Source organism: Anser anser, assembly GCF_964211835.1.
Source record: "Anser anser genome assembly, chromosome: 1".
Lineage (NCBI taxonomy): Eukaryota > Metazoa > Chordata > Aves > Anseriformes > Anatidae > Anser > Anser anser.
The window spans coordinates 130,388,101-130,404,725 of record NC_139720.1 but is presented as its reverse complement, the minus strand read 5'-3'; the positions used below and the strand labels follow the sequence as shown (position 1 = coordinate 130,404,725).

General features: G+C 47.2%; 2 protein-coding genes across 2 annotated transcripts; both read right to left on the bottom strand.

Annotated features, from left to right (window-relative positions):
* Positions 1-1,190: 1,190 nt before the first annotated feature.
* Positions 1,191-3,638, bottom strand: LOC310881016 (uncharacterized protein). The gene is made up of 2 exons (XM_083797676.1): positions 2,844-3,638; positions 1,191-2,271 (listed from the first exon to the last, which is right to left on the bottom strand). Exons 1-2 carry the CDS (start codon positions 2,889-2,891, stop codon positions 1,597-1,599), a joined length of 723 nt encoding a protein of 240 aa, XP_083653802.1. The 5' UTR covers positions 2,892-3,638; the 3' UTR covers positions 1,191-1,596.
* Positions 3,639-13,415: 9,777 nt separating this feature from the next.
* Positions 13,416-15,536, bottom strand: LOC310893157 (uncharacterized protein). The gene is made up of 2 exons (XM_083821775.1): positions 15,052-15,536; positions 13,416-14,479 (listed from the first exon to the last, which is right to left on the bottom strand). Exons 1-2 carry the CDS (start codon positions 15,097-15,099, stop codon positions 13,805-13,807), a joined length of 723 nt encoding a protein of 240 aa, XP_083677901.1. The 5' UTR covers positions 15,100-15,536; the 3' UTR covers positions 13,416-13,804.
* Positions 15,537-16,625: the final 1,089 nt, after the last annotated feature.

Below are 16,625 nucleotides of genomic sequence, written 5' to 3'. Positions count from 1 at the left end.
AAATTAAAAAAAATAAACACAGCTTTTAGCACACCCTGCGATCGGATATAGAGGAGAAAGGAGAACATGACACAGATTACATGACACATGATCAAACGGAAAAATATTAAAAGGAAACTGAACATGGTGACTAGCAAGTAAGTGTGTTAGTTGTAGGAGTTTTAATCAATTCTATCGCTATCTCCACACCTCAAGCTCCCTGTTCGGCGCTAAAAAGGACTGCAGTGGTTTTACCTCGCTAGGCAGCTGAACTGCACCATAGCTGATCTCTCACTCCCCCTCCTCAGAAGAGGACTGGAAGAGAAGAAGAAAAGGAAGGAAACAACTCACAGGTTGAGATAAAGATAATTCAATTAAAGGAAAAAATAATTATTAAGGAAAAAGTTTTATTTATTTATTTATTTATTTATTTATTATTAATTATTAAAACAATTTAACTAAAGGGAAAAAAGGGAAAGGGGAAAATGGAGGGAAAAAAAAAAAAAGCAAAGGCTGCGTGGAAGTGCAGAGGAAAGAAATTACTCTCTACTTCCCACCAACGAGCGATGCTTGACCATATCCTTGAAGCAGAGCCTCAACACACATAGCCGTTGCACGGGAGGACAAACGATTTCAGAACGAGAGCCCACCCCTTCCCTCTTCTTCTTTTTTCCACCTTTTATTGCTGAGTGTGACACCATATGGTATGGAATATCCCTTTAGCTGGGTTAGGTCAGCTGCCCTGGTGATGTTCCTTGGTCTCTTTTTGCACACCCCCAGCCTGCTGGCTCGGGGCGGAGGGGAGGGTGGGGGGAGGGGGGCGGGGGGCGGTTGGAGGGAGTCCTGATGCGGTGCCAGCACTGCTCAGCAGCAGACACAGCACCGGTGTGATACCAGTGCTGTTCTAGCTCCAGGTGCAGAGCACAGCGCTGTGTGGGCTGCTGCAGGGACAGCTAACATCCCAGCCAGAGCCAGCACACCCAGCCTGGGCAGGGACCCCGGATCCCCAGGCACTGCGCTGAGCCCCTGCAGCTGGGCAGCAGCACTCCTGAGCAGCAGCGGCTGCAAGAGGCAGCGGTGCGCTTTGCACTTACCTCACCTAACAGCAGGCTGCGGAAATCCTGCTGTTGTCAAATGACTACTCAGAAATGTAACCACTGCTAACATACACCCAAGCCCAAAGATCATCTCTCTATTACAGGGAAGAGAGGGAACCAAAGGCTAGCGTCCCCCAACAAAGTTTCTCTTAGACAATCAGGAGAAGACACTCAGGGACAGCGTTCAAACAATATAATTTATTAGCTTTTTACTTAAACTAATGGTTCTAGAGGGGATCCACTCCCCTAGCAACGTGGGCAGCTGCTGTCCGGGTGGTAACGGTGATAATGGGAGGCTCTGCTGCAGGACTCCAGGGAACAGCATCTTCAGCTGGATCAGGTGAGACGCTTCAATTCACAGGTTTGGAGTCCTGAAAGCCAGCTGCAGGATTGTCCTTATAAACTACAAATCTATTTCTATTCAGGTGTCTAATCGATATGGAAAACATCTCCTAACAAACAATCTTAACTATTTTGACTATTCTTATACATCTATGTATCTAATTTTTGAAGGTATTCCTCAGTGGAAGCTTGAAGGAGAGCCATTGAGTTGGTCCTTGGAGCAAACGAGGGATGAAATAGCTAGGTTGTTCTCATAGACGGTTGCAAGCAACCCCATCTCTGCCTGCAGCTCGCTCATGAAAGGGGATCTCTGGAGGGAGTTTGCTGATGCAGAATGTGTCCCTGCCATCTCTTCCATTATGTTCTCCATCTCAAGAAGCTTTGGCAGCAAAGACTCCCTGAGCAGACCCACAAGCAGATGTTGGTGGTAGAAGTGCACTTCTTCCCACTCCTCCTGTTCCTCCATCAACTCATCCTCAACTTTTTCATCCTCTTCCTCTCCTACATCCCCATCCACACTGGTTGAGCTCCGTGGGTCAGAATCACCATTGGTGTCAGCTTGTCTCTGCCTGGGCAGCCAGTACATCCCAAACAGGATGAGAAGGATTTCGGCAAGTGCCCAGAACTGCCAGTGGTGGCACGCAGCGAGGAACACGAACAGTGTGCTCTTCCCACTCTCCAGCTCACTTCCTTCTTCGACCTCCTGCAGCAGCCACGACATCTCCTCCCTCAGCATCTTCTCTCTTTCTTGAAGGAGGTCTTGGGTGACCTTGTCGGGCTGGTCCCCAACCTTGAGAGCGAGCTGAAGGAGGCCCAGCACTGACAGGAGGTGAATAACACCGATAGCCATGGTCTGGAGGAGATGGGAGAGAAGGGGGCTCAGCAGGGCTGGGTGCGAGGGAGCTGGTGGCAGGGGGAGAAGGGACAGGAGCCAGAGAGACGCGAGGGTAGGTAGGAGAGGGGGCAATGGAGCTTGGAGGCAGCAAGGGCAGGGTTTGTGAGCGCTGCACGGACAGGGCCGCAGGCCGCCCCAGGCAAGTGTCTGTGCGCAGCTGTCAGGTGTGCAACAGGGCCGCGAGCCCTGGCCAGAGGTGGCGTGGGGACCATCCTGCAAAGCTCTCCCCATGAGCAGCCCTGGGCTGGACTTTGCCCCGGGCAGGGGTGCTGAGAAGGCAGGTGGCAGCACAGTGCGCTCTCCCAGGCCCCATCCCCTGTGGGGCAGCAGCGTCTCCTGGGGCCACAGGTGCCTGCCACATCCCCGAAGCCTCTGGGCACTTGCCCTCGCCGGGGCACCTCTGTGCCCAGCCCAAGGCCCTCCCCAGAGTGGCTGCGCCCTCATCCCAGCCTTAGAAACCACCCTGGGGGCTGGCGTTTGTGCCCCTGACCCTGCCCTCGGCCAGCCTTCCCCCCGCCTGCCGCACTCACCGGTGGTCTGAAGCGCACTGTACACAGAGCCCCGGTGACAGTCCCCATGCCGACTCATCCCAGTTCTGTTGTGGGCACCAGAGCACCATGGTGACCACCGCAGCCCTGGGAGGCCCCAGTCCATGTCCCCAGTCTCGGCTCAGCATCACACAGCTGCCCCGTGCACCCCAAACCCCAGCCCTGGCCACCGCAACGTGCAAAGCACAAACCCAACAAGCCGGTCATCTTAGGGTCCTGTCTCTGCCTGTGTGTGTCTTGTGCATCTCAGGGACACATGCTCAGCTTTGCTACTGCTTGAACCTGGAAGGGGAAAGCTGCAGCCCCATTCCCCAGTGTGGTGGTTTTGCCTTGATAGGCAGCTGAACTCCACTACAGCTGATCTCTCATTGCCCCTCCTCAGAAGGGCAAAATGATAAAATTTTGATAAATTTTGATAAAATTTTTGATAAATTTTTGATAAATTTTGATAAAATTTTGAATGAGAATAATCATCTTAAACAATTACTGGAGAGGTTTAATCCCCTGTTAAATAGAACACAGCCTTCTGCTCTGGTTAAGCAGGTAAGTAGATTAATGCATGGTGCAGACCCTGAAAGCTGGGATGGTGATTGAATTATGTTGAGTGAGCAAGAAGAAAGACTTTGAGGGACCAGGAGTATTTTTAACTACCACACCAGGAGACCACAATTACTCTATAACTGCACAGGCTGCATACTGGGCAGTAGGCATAGATCCCCAGGAGAGAGGGGAACCACTGGAAATTACAGCCACAAGCTATTCTGACCTGGCTGTAGCAGTACAGAAAGCAGCCTGCATTCAGGCGATATATGAAAGTAATGAATTCAGGAAATTCCCAATGTTAGCTCCTATTGACCCAGCTCGATTAACCCCTCTCATCTGTGGACTCCTTGATTGTCTTAAGATGTTTGTAGCAAATACCCACGATCGCATACAAGCTTCTCATACAGATGGTGATTGTGGTCATAGGTGAAATTCAAACTCCCTCATTCCCACCTGGAGTGATTTTGTACAAGACGTAAATAAGTATGGAGGCCAAAGGGGCTGGATTAGTTCATCCAGTACTAAGCACGCAGGTCACTCCCGGAGAGTTTGCCAAATCCATACTCAAAAACCCAGATACCCCAAATTCAAAGAGAAGTTCAAACCTAATGAGGAATGGGGTGAGTTGTGGCATAAGGCCCTAGGTTTGGGCGTCCCCTGACCAACCTTGCGTAGCGCCTCTATGGAGGACCTCTATACATTGGTGTGATCTCTGGGTAAGAAAAATATTCCAGCTAGAGAGAATTGCCTAACCAGAAAACCCCCAATCCATAAGGAAATTGGACCTTGTGCACCGAGCCTAATTGACAAAGCAGAGTCTCGGCAAAAAAACTCCTATCCCTGGGGAGGGCAGTGAGCCACCCTGCTCGGCGGGTATTAGCAATTCAGTGGCTCTCTAATGAACACTCTGACCCTATCATTGCCATTCCCGTTGGACCTCGAAAAATATTGGTAAACTTTCTCATTGACACCGGGGCCCAAATGTCAGTAATTACATGAGGCAGCACAAACCCTGGGCAGAACAGCTGGTTGACGCAGGGTTAAATTCACGGGAACCAATGGTGTGGAAAAACAATGCCCCACCACAAAAATTTCACTCTGGCTGCCAGAGGAACAAAAATTAACCAGGGTAGAAGTATTAGTCGGTGCTGCATATACTAATATTTTACGATTTGACATATTGCATGGGCAAATGTGGAAACTCTCAGATGGGACTGTGCAGAGTTTCGCGACACATCAAAGGGATTCAGGCACAGTGAAGTTGAGTCTGCTACAGACATCCATATCCTTACCCCCCACTAAAATCACTAATGTTCGGCAATATCTGTTGTCAGCAGCAGCACTTACGGGGATTGACGGGGTGGTAACAGAATTGGAAGAGAGATGCATTATTAAAAGGACCCATTCACCTTACAGTTCACTGGTGTGGCTGGTAAAGAAACCGACCAGGCAATGGCATTTTACAGTGGATTACAGACAGTAAAATGCTAACACCACACCCTTGACTGCTGCAGTTCCAAACATGGCAGAGATAGTGAGAGCCTTCTGTGCATCTAACAGTAGCAATGCTGCTAACTATTCCCAAATATCCCTATGCATGGGAAGTCAAAGATTGTTATTTCACGCTCTTGCTAACCCTGCCAGTTGAATACAACCGAGCATATTTTATTTCCTTTTGTGTTCACAGGAATCCTGAGTGAACTGCATGTGGACAGCAGGAGAATCACAAATCAGCAGTTTGGATTGATAATGCTATGTTATACCCTGACCTTAATGCAATCCCCTTTTGGTTCATAGCCAAAAAGACACAAAATGGCCGTGGTCCCAAGCCCGTGTTAAGTACATCGGATTATGGGAACACGTGCCATCAGGGAAAACTTCAACTTAGCTACTGTGGTTGTGCATGGAGCTGAGGTGTTTCACTGTGACATCTAACCATGCATTGTCACAGTATAGTGCAATCACTAGAACATCTCAAAAGAAAAAGGACCTAAGTCTCTCTGGTTTTATATGGAAACAAAATAGTTTCAAAAGAGGAATGGAGTTGGAATGGTTCTCTTAGAACGGCTGAACTTCAAGCCACTTCAGGCCAGACACAACAGGCTGACTGAAATTAAGACAATTTATACTTATTCTTCCAGGCCACAAACTTATTGTCACAATTTTACTTTCACCAAACCTGTAAGTGTGTAAAATGTACCAGCTCGGCCTCCCATTAGTCTAACTCCTTCCGTCTTCAACACAGGTCCTTACCTAATTGAAAGATAGGACAACCAAAAGTTCTCTTTAACCCTAGCTGGTCTCTAAAAAGGGTAGAGCTCGTGCTGCAGATTAATATCTCAGAAATCAACTCAAAATGTACCACCTTTCTGAGCACTGCCAATGCTGGCTGGTTAGCATGGTTACACGGACGTTCTCTGAAACAATCTCGGCGCATGCCAGGGGATGCAACTGGGTTATTGGGAACAGGATTAGGTATATTAAATAGCATTGATGCTGAGGTCCTAGGGAGTAGAATAACTGCTACTACAGATGACCTAAGGAAATTGGAATACATCAATTAATTGTAAATACCCTTGGAAAAACCCAAGGCAATACCTCCCTTGCTTTGAGCTGCATCCAAGCACAGTTGTGGATACAGCAGCAGCTATTATTAGAGAGGGAGAATGAGGAACTTTACCCACTGAAATTCAAAAATTGATTTGGGATAATGCTTCAGAATTTGAAAAGGAGTTTCAAGCATGGTGGCAATTAGTCAACTTTACCTGTTATGCAGAAAGTGATAAAATTATTGCCTTTATGCTTACCATAAGCAATGCCACCATATACAGTGTATATCCAGTCATTGCATTAGGACTTAATCATAATGGAACTATACTTTATCCTAAGGAGAACAAAGTATGGGCCCATCAAAAGGGAGGAAAGTGGCAAACAGTTGATGTAAATGCATGGATGGTGCGTGAACAAAAAGGCTTCTTCTGTGAAAGTAACACGCTCGAAGACCAAGACGTTTGTCTTGACACTGAACAAAATATTTGCCACTTTGAGATACATCCTAATGAAACCTTTGAAACTGTACTTGTACATACTGGGAAAAGCTGTGTTTGCATGAGAACCCATTGTGATTCTATAGTCATAGATAATACCATTGTAGATACCAGTAATCACTCTAATGTTTGAGTCTGCAATTTTACCAAAGTTCTAGGAAGTGATTTTAGTTACTCAGCTCCTGTCACCTCTTACCAACTTGTTAAGTCCAATTATATCCTGCTTCATGATTTGCTACCTACTCCTATTAGAATGAACCTTACCTTTGTGAAGAAATTACTATTACATGTAAACTTATAGCAGCTGATGAAGCAAATTTGAGAAAATGGACAAAAAGGCTCTGATCACTGACCATCGTGATATAGAAGTACATCGAGTGACGGAAAGAGTAAAGAGAGATGAAAAACACCATTGGTGGGACACTTTATTTGGATGGTCGCCAACTGCCACAGGGATCTTCAACAAAATGCTTCACCCTGAAGGACCAGGCAGGGTAGACAGCTGCCTAATCTTCTCTGTGCTCAAAACAGCTATGCCAAAAGCCCACCAGTACCCTTTTGGATCCTTGAAGTACCCTCTTTAGAGGTAGTCTATGCCGAGGATGCAGGGAGCCTCTGGGACAGTCACGATGGGGTGCTTTTGCCACGCATTCCCAGTTAGACTCCCTTCAGCTTCCAATAGAGTTAGCTGTTGGGATCCCCCTGTCACTCCAGAGGCACAGAGGAGTTCCATCCCTTGGTAGCCTGATGGCATTAAGGTACACTGTGCACCAGTGTCCACTAGAGCTTTGTATTCCTGTGGTTCCAATGTGCCAGGTCATTGGATCCACACAGTCCAATAAATCCAGTTATCCCTCTCCTCTACCTGGCCAGAGGCATGGCCCCTCTAGTCCTGGTTGAGTGTCTGTCACTTCATTCTTGCAAATGAGAAGCAGAGGTCCCTTCATCAGGGTCAAGAATAACATCAGTCCTTCTACTGCCCCTGGGGAACTGCCCAACAGAAACCGGAGCAGCATTTTTCCTAGGAAACCCTCTTCTCGCTGATGTATTTCCTTGCAGTTCATGTACCTGAGCAGCTAGAGTTGAAGTAGGTTCCCCATCCCACTTCCTCATATCTTCCCCATGGCCACGCAGATAAAACCACAAGGTGCCATGTGGTGTGTGTCTCAGGTACTCTCTCCCTTGAGCAGGAAAATACTGATTCTTTCTTAGGGGCTGAAATGTTACTCTGTCTGGGTGACGAGGGAGATGCTTGTTCTACAATGTAGTGGAGCCTTTGGGACTGTTTCTCCACAGCCGAGACGCAGGCCCATAGTGGAACAGAGAGATTGTCTTCATATTTTTGAAGTTGGCAGGACAGAGTATCCACTGTTGGTCCCATCCCTTCATCCCAATTAATTGCTGCCAGTGTACTGGCATGTGATGATGGTGCACTCCTCAAAAACTTACGCCATGTAGATGCTGTGCACTGGAATTCATTGGGATCTTTAGGTGTCTGGGCATTGTCCAAATCACTATAAACCTTCTCCAGCACAGCTAATTCCTGCAGGTGCTTGAGACCTTTATTCATAGCGGTCCACTTGCCTATTTGATATACAATATCTTCCTCGTGGGGATACCTTTCTTTCACACCTGCCAGGATTCGCCTGCAGAGGCTGAGAACCTGTGTCTTTCTCCCAACTCCTTTGTCAATGACCCTTTCTCTAGAGAGGGATCCCAGCTGCTTGGTTTCATTGTCTTCTGGTTCACAGAACCACAGAATCACAGAATTGTAGGGGTTGGAAAGGACCTCAAGAGATCATCGGGTCCAACCCCCCTGCCAAAGCAGGTTCCCTAGAGCAGGCTGCCCAGGGAGGCGTCCAGGCGGGTCTTGAATATCACCAGAGAAGGAGACTCCACAGCCTCCCTGGGCAGCCTGACCTGGGCAGAGTATCTCTTTCCATGAAACTGGGGGCATTTTCACCATGTGCCTGCTCTGCCACACTGCAGTGATCAGTTCAGGGGCTCAGAACATCGTGTGTCAGATCAAGGGAGAAAAATATACCTTTGCACTTCAGTGACACTGGATTCTGAGGGACAGCTTACAATTCCGGTTACACCTAAGCCCTGATACAAGCACTGAGATATAGCTTATGGGAAAGATTAAGAATTTTCAAGAAAACTTGGTCAAACCTTCCACTGTGACTTCTGTAAACCAGCATTTCTTGGGGCAATGTCACTTTTTACTGACTTCAAGTTTCACAGGCAAAAAATGAAGAGAGAATTGAAGCTATCAGAATAAAGACTCAGTTTTGTTTTTAAATGGTTTGTCCTTTAAATGATGGTACAGAATCACCATGGGGGAAAAATAAATAAATAAAATAAATAATAATAATAATAATAAAGCCTTTAAACTTGAACTGCTTTGACATATTTATCACAAAAATATTTATCTAAAGGAAATATATTTTTGCTGATGAAGCTGAGAATTCATTTTTTTTGGGGGGGGGGGAGTGGGGCGGGCAGGAGGAAGGAAGGAAGGAAGGAAGGAAGGAAGGAAGGAAGGAAGGAAGGAAGGAAGGAAGGAAGGAAGGAAGGGAGGGAGGAAGGAAGGGAGGGAGGAAGGGAGGGAGGGAGGAAGGAAGGGAGGGAGGGAGGGAGGGAGGGAGGGAGGGAGGGAGAGGGAGAATGGAATGGAGGAGAGCATTTGGCAACAGCAATGAATGTGAGAGGAAGTATTCTGCCATGGTCGGTTTTCCAGGGGAAGAACAGACAGTGCACTGAGGTTTGTTTGAGTACAAACCTGAGTCCGAGGCTTCACCGTATCTCCTATTGATCTCCCACATAAAACAGCTTCACCTGCCATTCCAGGGCACTTATCAGCACCCTGGACTTCATTGGTGATGGACAGAACAAACATGTTCTATTTAAGGAATGATGTTGGTCAAGGAGGCATAGGAGGTAGAACTAGGGTCACGTACATCCTGTTCTTCCAGCTATGAATTCAGCTGTTTCCAAGAGAGATCTTAATAATTTTGGAGGTACTGCAGCCTTCATGAAACTTACAAAGCCTTTTTAAAAAGTCCTTTTAACTAAAGTAACATCATAATGTAATTAATGGCATTTTTATGCAGTCATTTGAAAGTGACGGTGTTAAAATATCTACAAGCAATTACCACATCTGAAGGAATATCACACTGTAAATGAGAATGAGATGAGTATTATAGTAAAATCATTTAAATAACAGATTCAATGACTACTGTTTTCTTCCATCGTAATCCAGAAGCCTATAGAAACTCTATGCTCTTCAGTATCTAACGATCTTTTAGTGCATCAAAACACTTCCTGATCAATTGTAGCTGCACGGTTTATCTATTTGATATGCCTTCCAGTGTTTTAATACAGAGCAGCCCTTTAAAACATCCTGAAACAATGCAAGCTCCTACGTGTTATGTTATGTTGTGTTGTGTTGTGTTGTGTTGTGTTATGTTATGTTATGTTATGTTATGTTATGTTATGTTATGTTATGTTATGTTTAGGAAATTTAGTTCTATTTGTCGCCCTACCCACATCTCACTCTCCCGCATTCACAATATAGAAGAGTACATTCCTTATGGAAGGAAGGAGCTGGAAAGGTATTTCGTTACGTTAATTTGAGACTCTTATACTATAACTCCTTTACTTGCACAGGAATATTTGTATTAATATTCAGTCTAGGGAACCTTGATTAAAATAGATTTGAAAGGATAGCTTAGTTTACCCACTGATAAAAACTCAGCTTGGAATTGTCTTGATGGGTGTATTTTAAAAATGTTTTTGCATCTTTGAACTTGAGTTGTTTAAGGTTTAAAGGTATACTGGACAATTGTTATGAAAACTAGGAATAAAAATTTAAAAAATCCCATCATTATCCAGGCTTTTTTTTCAGGTTAAATTAATATTTCAAAGAGGAAAAAGTAAAAGGTTAATTTGTACAAATGTTGGGCCTCAGCTCCCCTCTTTTTGCCTCTTGCACAAGTGTGAATTGCGCAACCTGACTGAAGCCAATCCAGATACACTTGAACAACGATGTTCTGAGTAAAGATCCTCACAAAGGAGAGAGCATGCTTTTGGCACAGGACATTTCCTTGTCCAATTTTGCTAAGGATTCAGCAAGAATACACCCCAAATTTAACAATGAAGTTCCTAGAAATGGAAAAAGCCCCAAAGGTCGTTTCTATATGAGGTTTCTTACCTTGCTAGGCAGCTGAACTCTGGAGGAAGTCCTGATGCGGTGCCAGCACTCCTCAGCAGCAGGCACAGCATTGGTGTGATACCAGTGCTGTTCTAGCTCCAAGTGCCCAGGTAGGCGTCCAGGCGGGTCTTGAATATCTCCAGAGAAGGAGACTCCACAGCCTCCCTGGGCAGCCTGTTCCAGTGCTCCGTCACCCTCACTGTGCAGAAGTTCTTTCGCGTGTTGGTGTGGAACTTCCTGTGCTCCATTTTGTGGCCATTGCCTCTTGTCCTGTCCCCACAAACCACTGAAAAGAGGTTGGCCAAATCCCTCTGTCTCCCACACTTAAGATATTTGTAACATTCATAAGATCACCTCTCAGTCTTCTCTTCTCAAGGCTGATCAGACCCAGATATCTCAGCCTTTCCTCATAGGAAAGAAGCTCCAGGCGCCATATCATCTTTGTGGCCCTCCGCTGGACTCTTTCCAGGAGATCCCTGTCTTTTTTGTACCAGGGAGCCCAGAACTGGATACAGTACTCCAGGTGAGGCCTGACCAGGGCAGAGTAGAGGGGGAAGATCACCTCATTTGACCTGGTGGTCACGCTCCTTTTAATGCACAGAGTTGTTGGCTATTGGCCCCAGTGTCCCAGCATCGAAGCAGCCGGGTGAGGATGTGCTCACCTGGATGTTGACTGAAATCCTTTCGTATTTCTCGCAGCTCACTCAGGGATAGGGATTGGGTGGTTTCTGATTCATTTATGATTTCAATTTTTTCTGCCTGCTGTTTTTGCGATGGCTCTGCTTTAGAGCTCCCTGCCTTTCCCCCTTCTCACTCCTTCTTAGGAGAGTCTTCTTCCCTTGCTAAATGAGCTGACTTCCATTTCCATTGTTTTGTCTTGACTATGGGGGTGACTGATACCATAGTCGATCGGTCCCCTGGATTAGCCACAGCGTGTGTTATCTGGTCATCAGATTCAGAGACCTCCTCCCTCCCTTGAGGGTGCTGGGTGGCATTAAATAGTGTTTGATAGGCGTAAGCCAGGACCCAGCACAGTGCTGCAAGCTGTCGTTCTCCAGCATTGCCAGGGTCAGGGCATACGACTCTTAAGCATTCTGTCAGGTTTTTAGGATTTTGCACTTGTTCAGGGGTGAAGTTCAAAACTATCGGAGGAGACAACTGTGACAGGTACCTGCCTATATCCTCCCATACACCTCGCCACCCGCCACCAGACTGTTTCGAGACAAATTCCCAGGTAAGATTTCTAAACAATCGATTAACCTTAGAGAGAAGAGGAAACCCATTATTCAGAGATAGCAATAGGATTATATGGGTTACACATGGATATTCAAAGCACTCAAAAACTGTTGCAATTAGCCCACTGCAAAAGAAGGAGGTGGTACCATTCCTGATATTGTTCATACACTGACTTCCAGATGAGGAAAGGAAGGCAGTGCAATTCTGAATGTTCTCCAAAAGAAAGATAGTTTCCATGAGAGCCAAATGATGAGAGTGCAGAGCCTGAATGCCAGATTAAACTCAAGGCCAGTGCTTGACAGCACAGCAAATTAAAAAAAATAAACACAGCTTTTAGCACACCCTGCGATCGGATATAGAGGAGAAAGGAGAACATGACACAGATTACATGACACATGATCAAACGGAAAAATATTAAAAGGAAACTGAACATGGTGACTAGCAAGTAAGTGTGTTAGTTGTAGGAGTTTTAATCAATTCTATCGCTATCTCCACACCTCAAGCTCCCTGTTCGGCGCTAAAAAGGACTGCAGTGGTTTTACCTCGCTAGGCAGCTGAACTGCACCATAGCTGATCTCTCACTCCCCCTCCTCAGAAGAGGACTGGAAGAGAAGAAGAAAAGGAAGGAAACAACTCACAGGTTGAGATAAAGATAATTCAATTAAAGGAAAAAATAATTATTAAGGAAAAAGTTTTATTTATTTATTTATTTATTTATTTATTATTAATTATTAAAACAATTTAACTAAAGGGAAAAAAGGGAAAGGGGAAAATGGAGGGAAAAAAAAAAAAAGCAAAGGCTGCGTGGAAGTGCAGAGGAAAGAAATTACTCTCTACTTCCCACCAACGAGCGATGCTTGACCATATCCTTGAAGCAGAGCCTCAACACACATAGCCGTTGCACGGGAGGACAAACGATTTCAGAACGAGAGCCCACCCCTTCCCTCTTCTTCTTTTTTCCACCTTTTATTGCTGAGTGTGACACCATATGGTATGGAATATCCCTTTAGCTGGGTTAGGTCAGCTGCCCTGGTGATGTTCCTTGGTCTCTTTTTGCACACCCCCAGCCTGCTGGCTCGGGGCGGAGGGGAGGGTGGGGGGAGGGGGGCGGGGGGCGGTTGGAGGGAGTCCTGATGCGGTGCCAGCACTGCTCAGCAGCAGACACAGCACCGGTGTGATACCAGTGCTGTTCTAGCTCCAGGTGCAGAGCACAGCGCTGTGTGGGCTGCTGCAGGGACAGCTAACATCCCAGCCAGAGCCAGCACACCCAGCCTGGGCAGGGACCCCGGATCCCCAGGCACTGCGCTGAGCCCCTGCAGCTGGGCAGCAGCACTCCTGAGCAGCAGCGGCTGCAAGAGGCAGCGGTGCGCTTTGCACTTACCTCACCTAACAGCAGGCTGCGGAAATCCTGCTGTTGTCAAATGACTACTCAGAAATGTAACCACTGCTAACATACACCCAAGCCCAAAGATCATCTCTCTATTACAGGGAAGAGAGGGAACCAAAGGCTAGCGTCCCCCAACAAAGTTTCTCTTAGACAATCAGGAGAAGACACTCAGGGACAGCGTTCAAACAATATAATTTATTAGCTTTTTACTTAAACTAATGGTTCTAGAGGGGATCCACTCCCCTAGCAACGTGGGCAGCTGCTGTCCGGGTGGTAACGGTGATAATGGGAGGCTCTGCTGCAGGACTCCAGGGAACAGCATCTTCAGCTGGATCAGGTGAGACGCTTCAATTCACAGGTTTGGAGTCCTGAAAGCCAGCTGCAGGATTGTCCTTATAAACTACAAATCTATTTCTATTCAGGTGTCTAATCGATATGGAAAACATCTCCTAACAAACAATCTTAACTATTTTGACTATTCTTATACATCTATGTATCTAATTTTTGAAGGTATTCCTCAGTGGAAGCTTGAAGGAGAGCCATTGAGTTGGTCCTTGGAGCAAACGAGGGATGAAATAGCTAGGTTGTTCTCATAGACGGTTGCAAGCAACCCCATCTCTGCCTGCAGCTCGCTCATGAAAGGGGATCTCTGGAGGGAGTTTGCTGATGCAGAATGTGTCCCTGCCATCTCTTCCATTATGTTCTCCATCTCAAGAAGCTTTGGCAGCAAAGACTCCCTGAGCAGACCCACAAGCAGATGTTGGTGGTAGAAGTGCACTTCTTCCCACTCCTCCTGTTCCTCCATCAACTCATCCTCAACTTTTTCATCCTCTTCCTCTCCTACATCCCCATCCACACTGGTTGAGCTCCGTGGGTCAGAATCACCATTGGTGTCAGCTTGTCTCTGCCTGGGCAGCCAGTACATCCCAAACAGGATGAGAAGGATTTCGGCAAGTGCCCAGAACTGCCAGTGGTGGCACGCAGCGAGGAACACGAACAGTGTGCTCTTCCCACTCTCCAGCTCACTTCCTTCTTCGACCTCCTGCAGCAGCCACGACATCTCCTCCCTCAGCATCTTCTCTCTTTCTTGAAGGAGGTCTTGGGTGACCTTGTCGGGCTGGTCCCCAACCTTGAGAGCGAGCTGAAGGAGGCCCAGCACTGACAGGAGGTGAATAACACCGATAGCCATGGTCTGGAGGAGATGGGAGAGAAGGGGGCTCAGCAGGGCTGGGTGCGAGGGAGCTGGTGGCAGGGGGAGAAGGGACAGGAGCCAGAGAGACGCGAGGGTAGGTAGGAGAGGGGGCAATGGAGCTTGGAGGCAGCAAGGGCAGGGTTTGTGAGCGCTGCACGGACAGGGCCGCAGGCCACCCCAGGCAAGTGTCTGTGCGCAGCTGTCAGGTGTGCAACAGGGCCGCGAGCCCTGGCCAGAGGTGGCGTGGGGACCATCCTGCAAAGCTCTCCCCATGAGCAGCCCTGGGCTGGACTTTGCCCCGGGCAGGGGTGCTGAGAAGGCAGGTGGCACCACAGTGCGCTCTCCCAGGCCCCATCCCCTGTGGGGCAGCAGCGTCTCCTGGGGCCACAGGTGCCTGCCACATCCCCGAAGCCTCTGGGCACTTGCCCTCGCCGGGGCACCTCTGTGCCCAGCCCAAGGCCCTCCCCAGAGTGGCTGCGCCCTCATCCCAGCCTTAGAAACCACCCTGGGGGCTGGCGTCTGTGCCCCTGACCCTGCCCTCGGCCAGCCTTCCCCCCGCCTGCCGCACTCACCGGTGGTCTGAAGCGCACTGTACACAGAGCCCCGGTGACAGTCCCCATGCCGACTCATCCCAGTTCTGTTGTGGGCACCAGAGCACCATGGTGACCACCGCAGCCCTGGGAGGCCCCAGTCCATGTCCCCAGTCTCGGCTCAGCATCACACAGCTGCCCCGTGCACCCCAAACCCCAGCCCTGGCCACCGCAACGTGCAAAGCACAAACCCAACAAGCCGGTCATCTTAGGGTCCTGTCTCTGCCTGTGTGTGTCTTGTGCATCTCAGGGACACATGCTCAGCTTTGCTACTGCTTGAACCTAGAAGGGGAAAGCTGCAGCCCCATTCCCCAGTGTGGTGGTTTTGCCTTGATAGGCAGCTGAACTCCACTACAGCTGATCTCTCATTGCCCCTCTCAGAAGAGGAGAGGAAGAAGAAAAGGAAACAACTCACAGGTTGAGATAAGGATAATTAATTAACGGAAAAAATAATTATTAAGGAAAAATATTATTAATTAAACAATTTAAATAAAGGGAAAAATGGAAAGGTGTAAACGGAGAACAAACAAACAAAGAAACAAATCCAACGAGCAAAGGCTGTGTGGAAGTGCAGAGGGAAGAAATTGCTCCCTACTTCCCACCAATGAGCGATGCTTGACCTCATCCTTGAAGTTCTCTTCTAGCTCCAAGTGCAGAGCACAGCACTGTATAGGCTGCTGCAGGGACAGTTAACATCCCAGCTAGACCCAGTACGTCTGTTTGGAATGGAGAAAGACACACATTTGGGAAAAAAAGAGGATCCCAGAGACTCCAGGTTGATTTTGAAGACATTCACCATTATTTTGGCCACTCTTTGGAATGGAGAATGTGACCTGTAGCTGGTAAAAACAAGGAATAGGGGTTGATAAAGCCACACATCAATATTCTGAACTCTGGAGAATGTAAAGTACCCTGCTATGTCTTCTCATGAAGTATGACATAATTTCTTGTTAGGGAAAAGTACCAATACAACTCCCAAGGGAAAGAGCAATTAATGGAGAAAGAAACTAAAGAACTGGCCTCACAGTCATGCCAGGAAGGTCAATGTCTTCTGAAGTAACATGCAGAGGACTGCATTCACAGACATCCCTACTGTGTTCAAAGGGTTTGTTCGAAGTGCTGCAAGTTAATTAGAGGAAAGTTGAAGGACTGTCAGATAACACTAAGCTTCATTAAATATTGGCTATGTAGACAGACCTAGGAGAGAGACATGATACATTTGTTTTAATTGCCTTATGCTTTTACCACATCTTGGCCACCTTAAATATCAACTGCACATGGAGATATAAATAACCAGACGTAAGGCAGAGGACAGTAGGGGAGCCTCACTCTCTTGGCAGGGGTTACACTAAGCCAGAAGTCATCAGTAAATGCATATTTTGTTTGCATCAGACAGACAGACAATGTGACAATGAAGTATCCTGAGTGCCGACTAGGTCTTGCAGAGAGTCAGGAAATGAGACATATGAAATTGGACAAGCAGGTTTAACAGAATGTATTTTTTTTGACTTAAATAAAATGAACTGATGTTACTTTTCTTAGACTCATCTGAACAT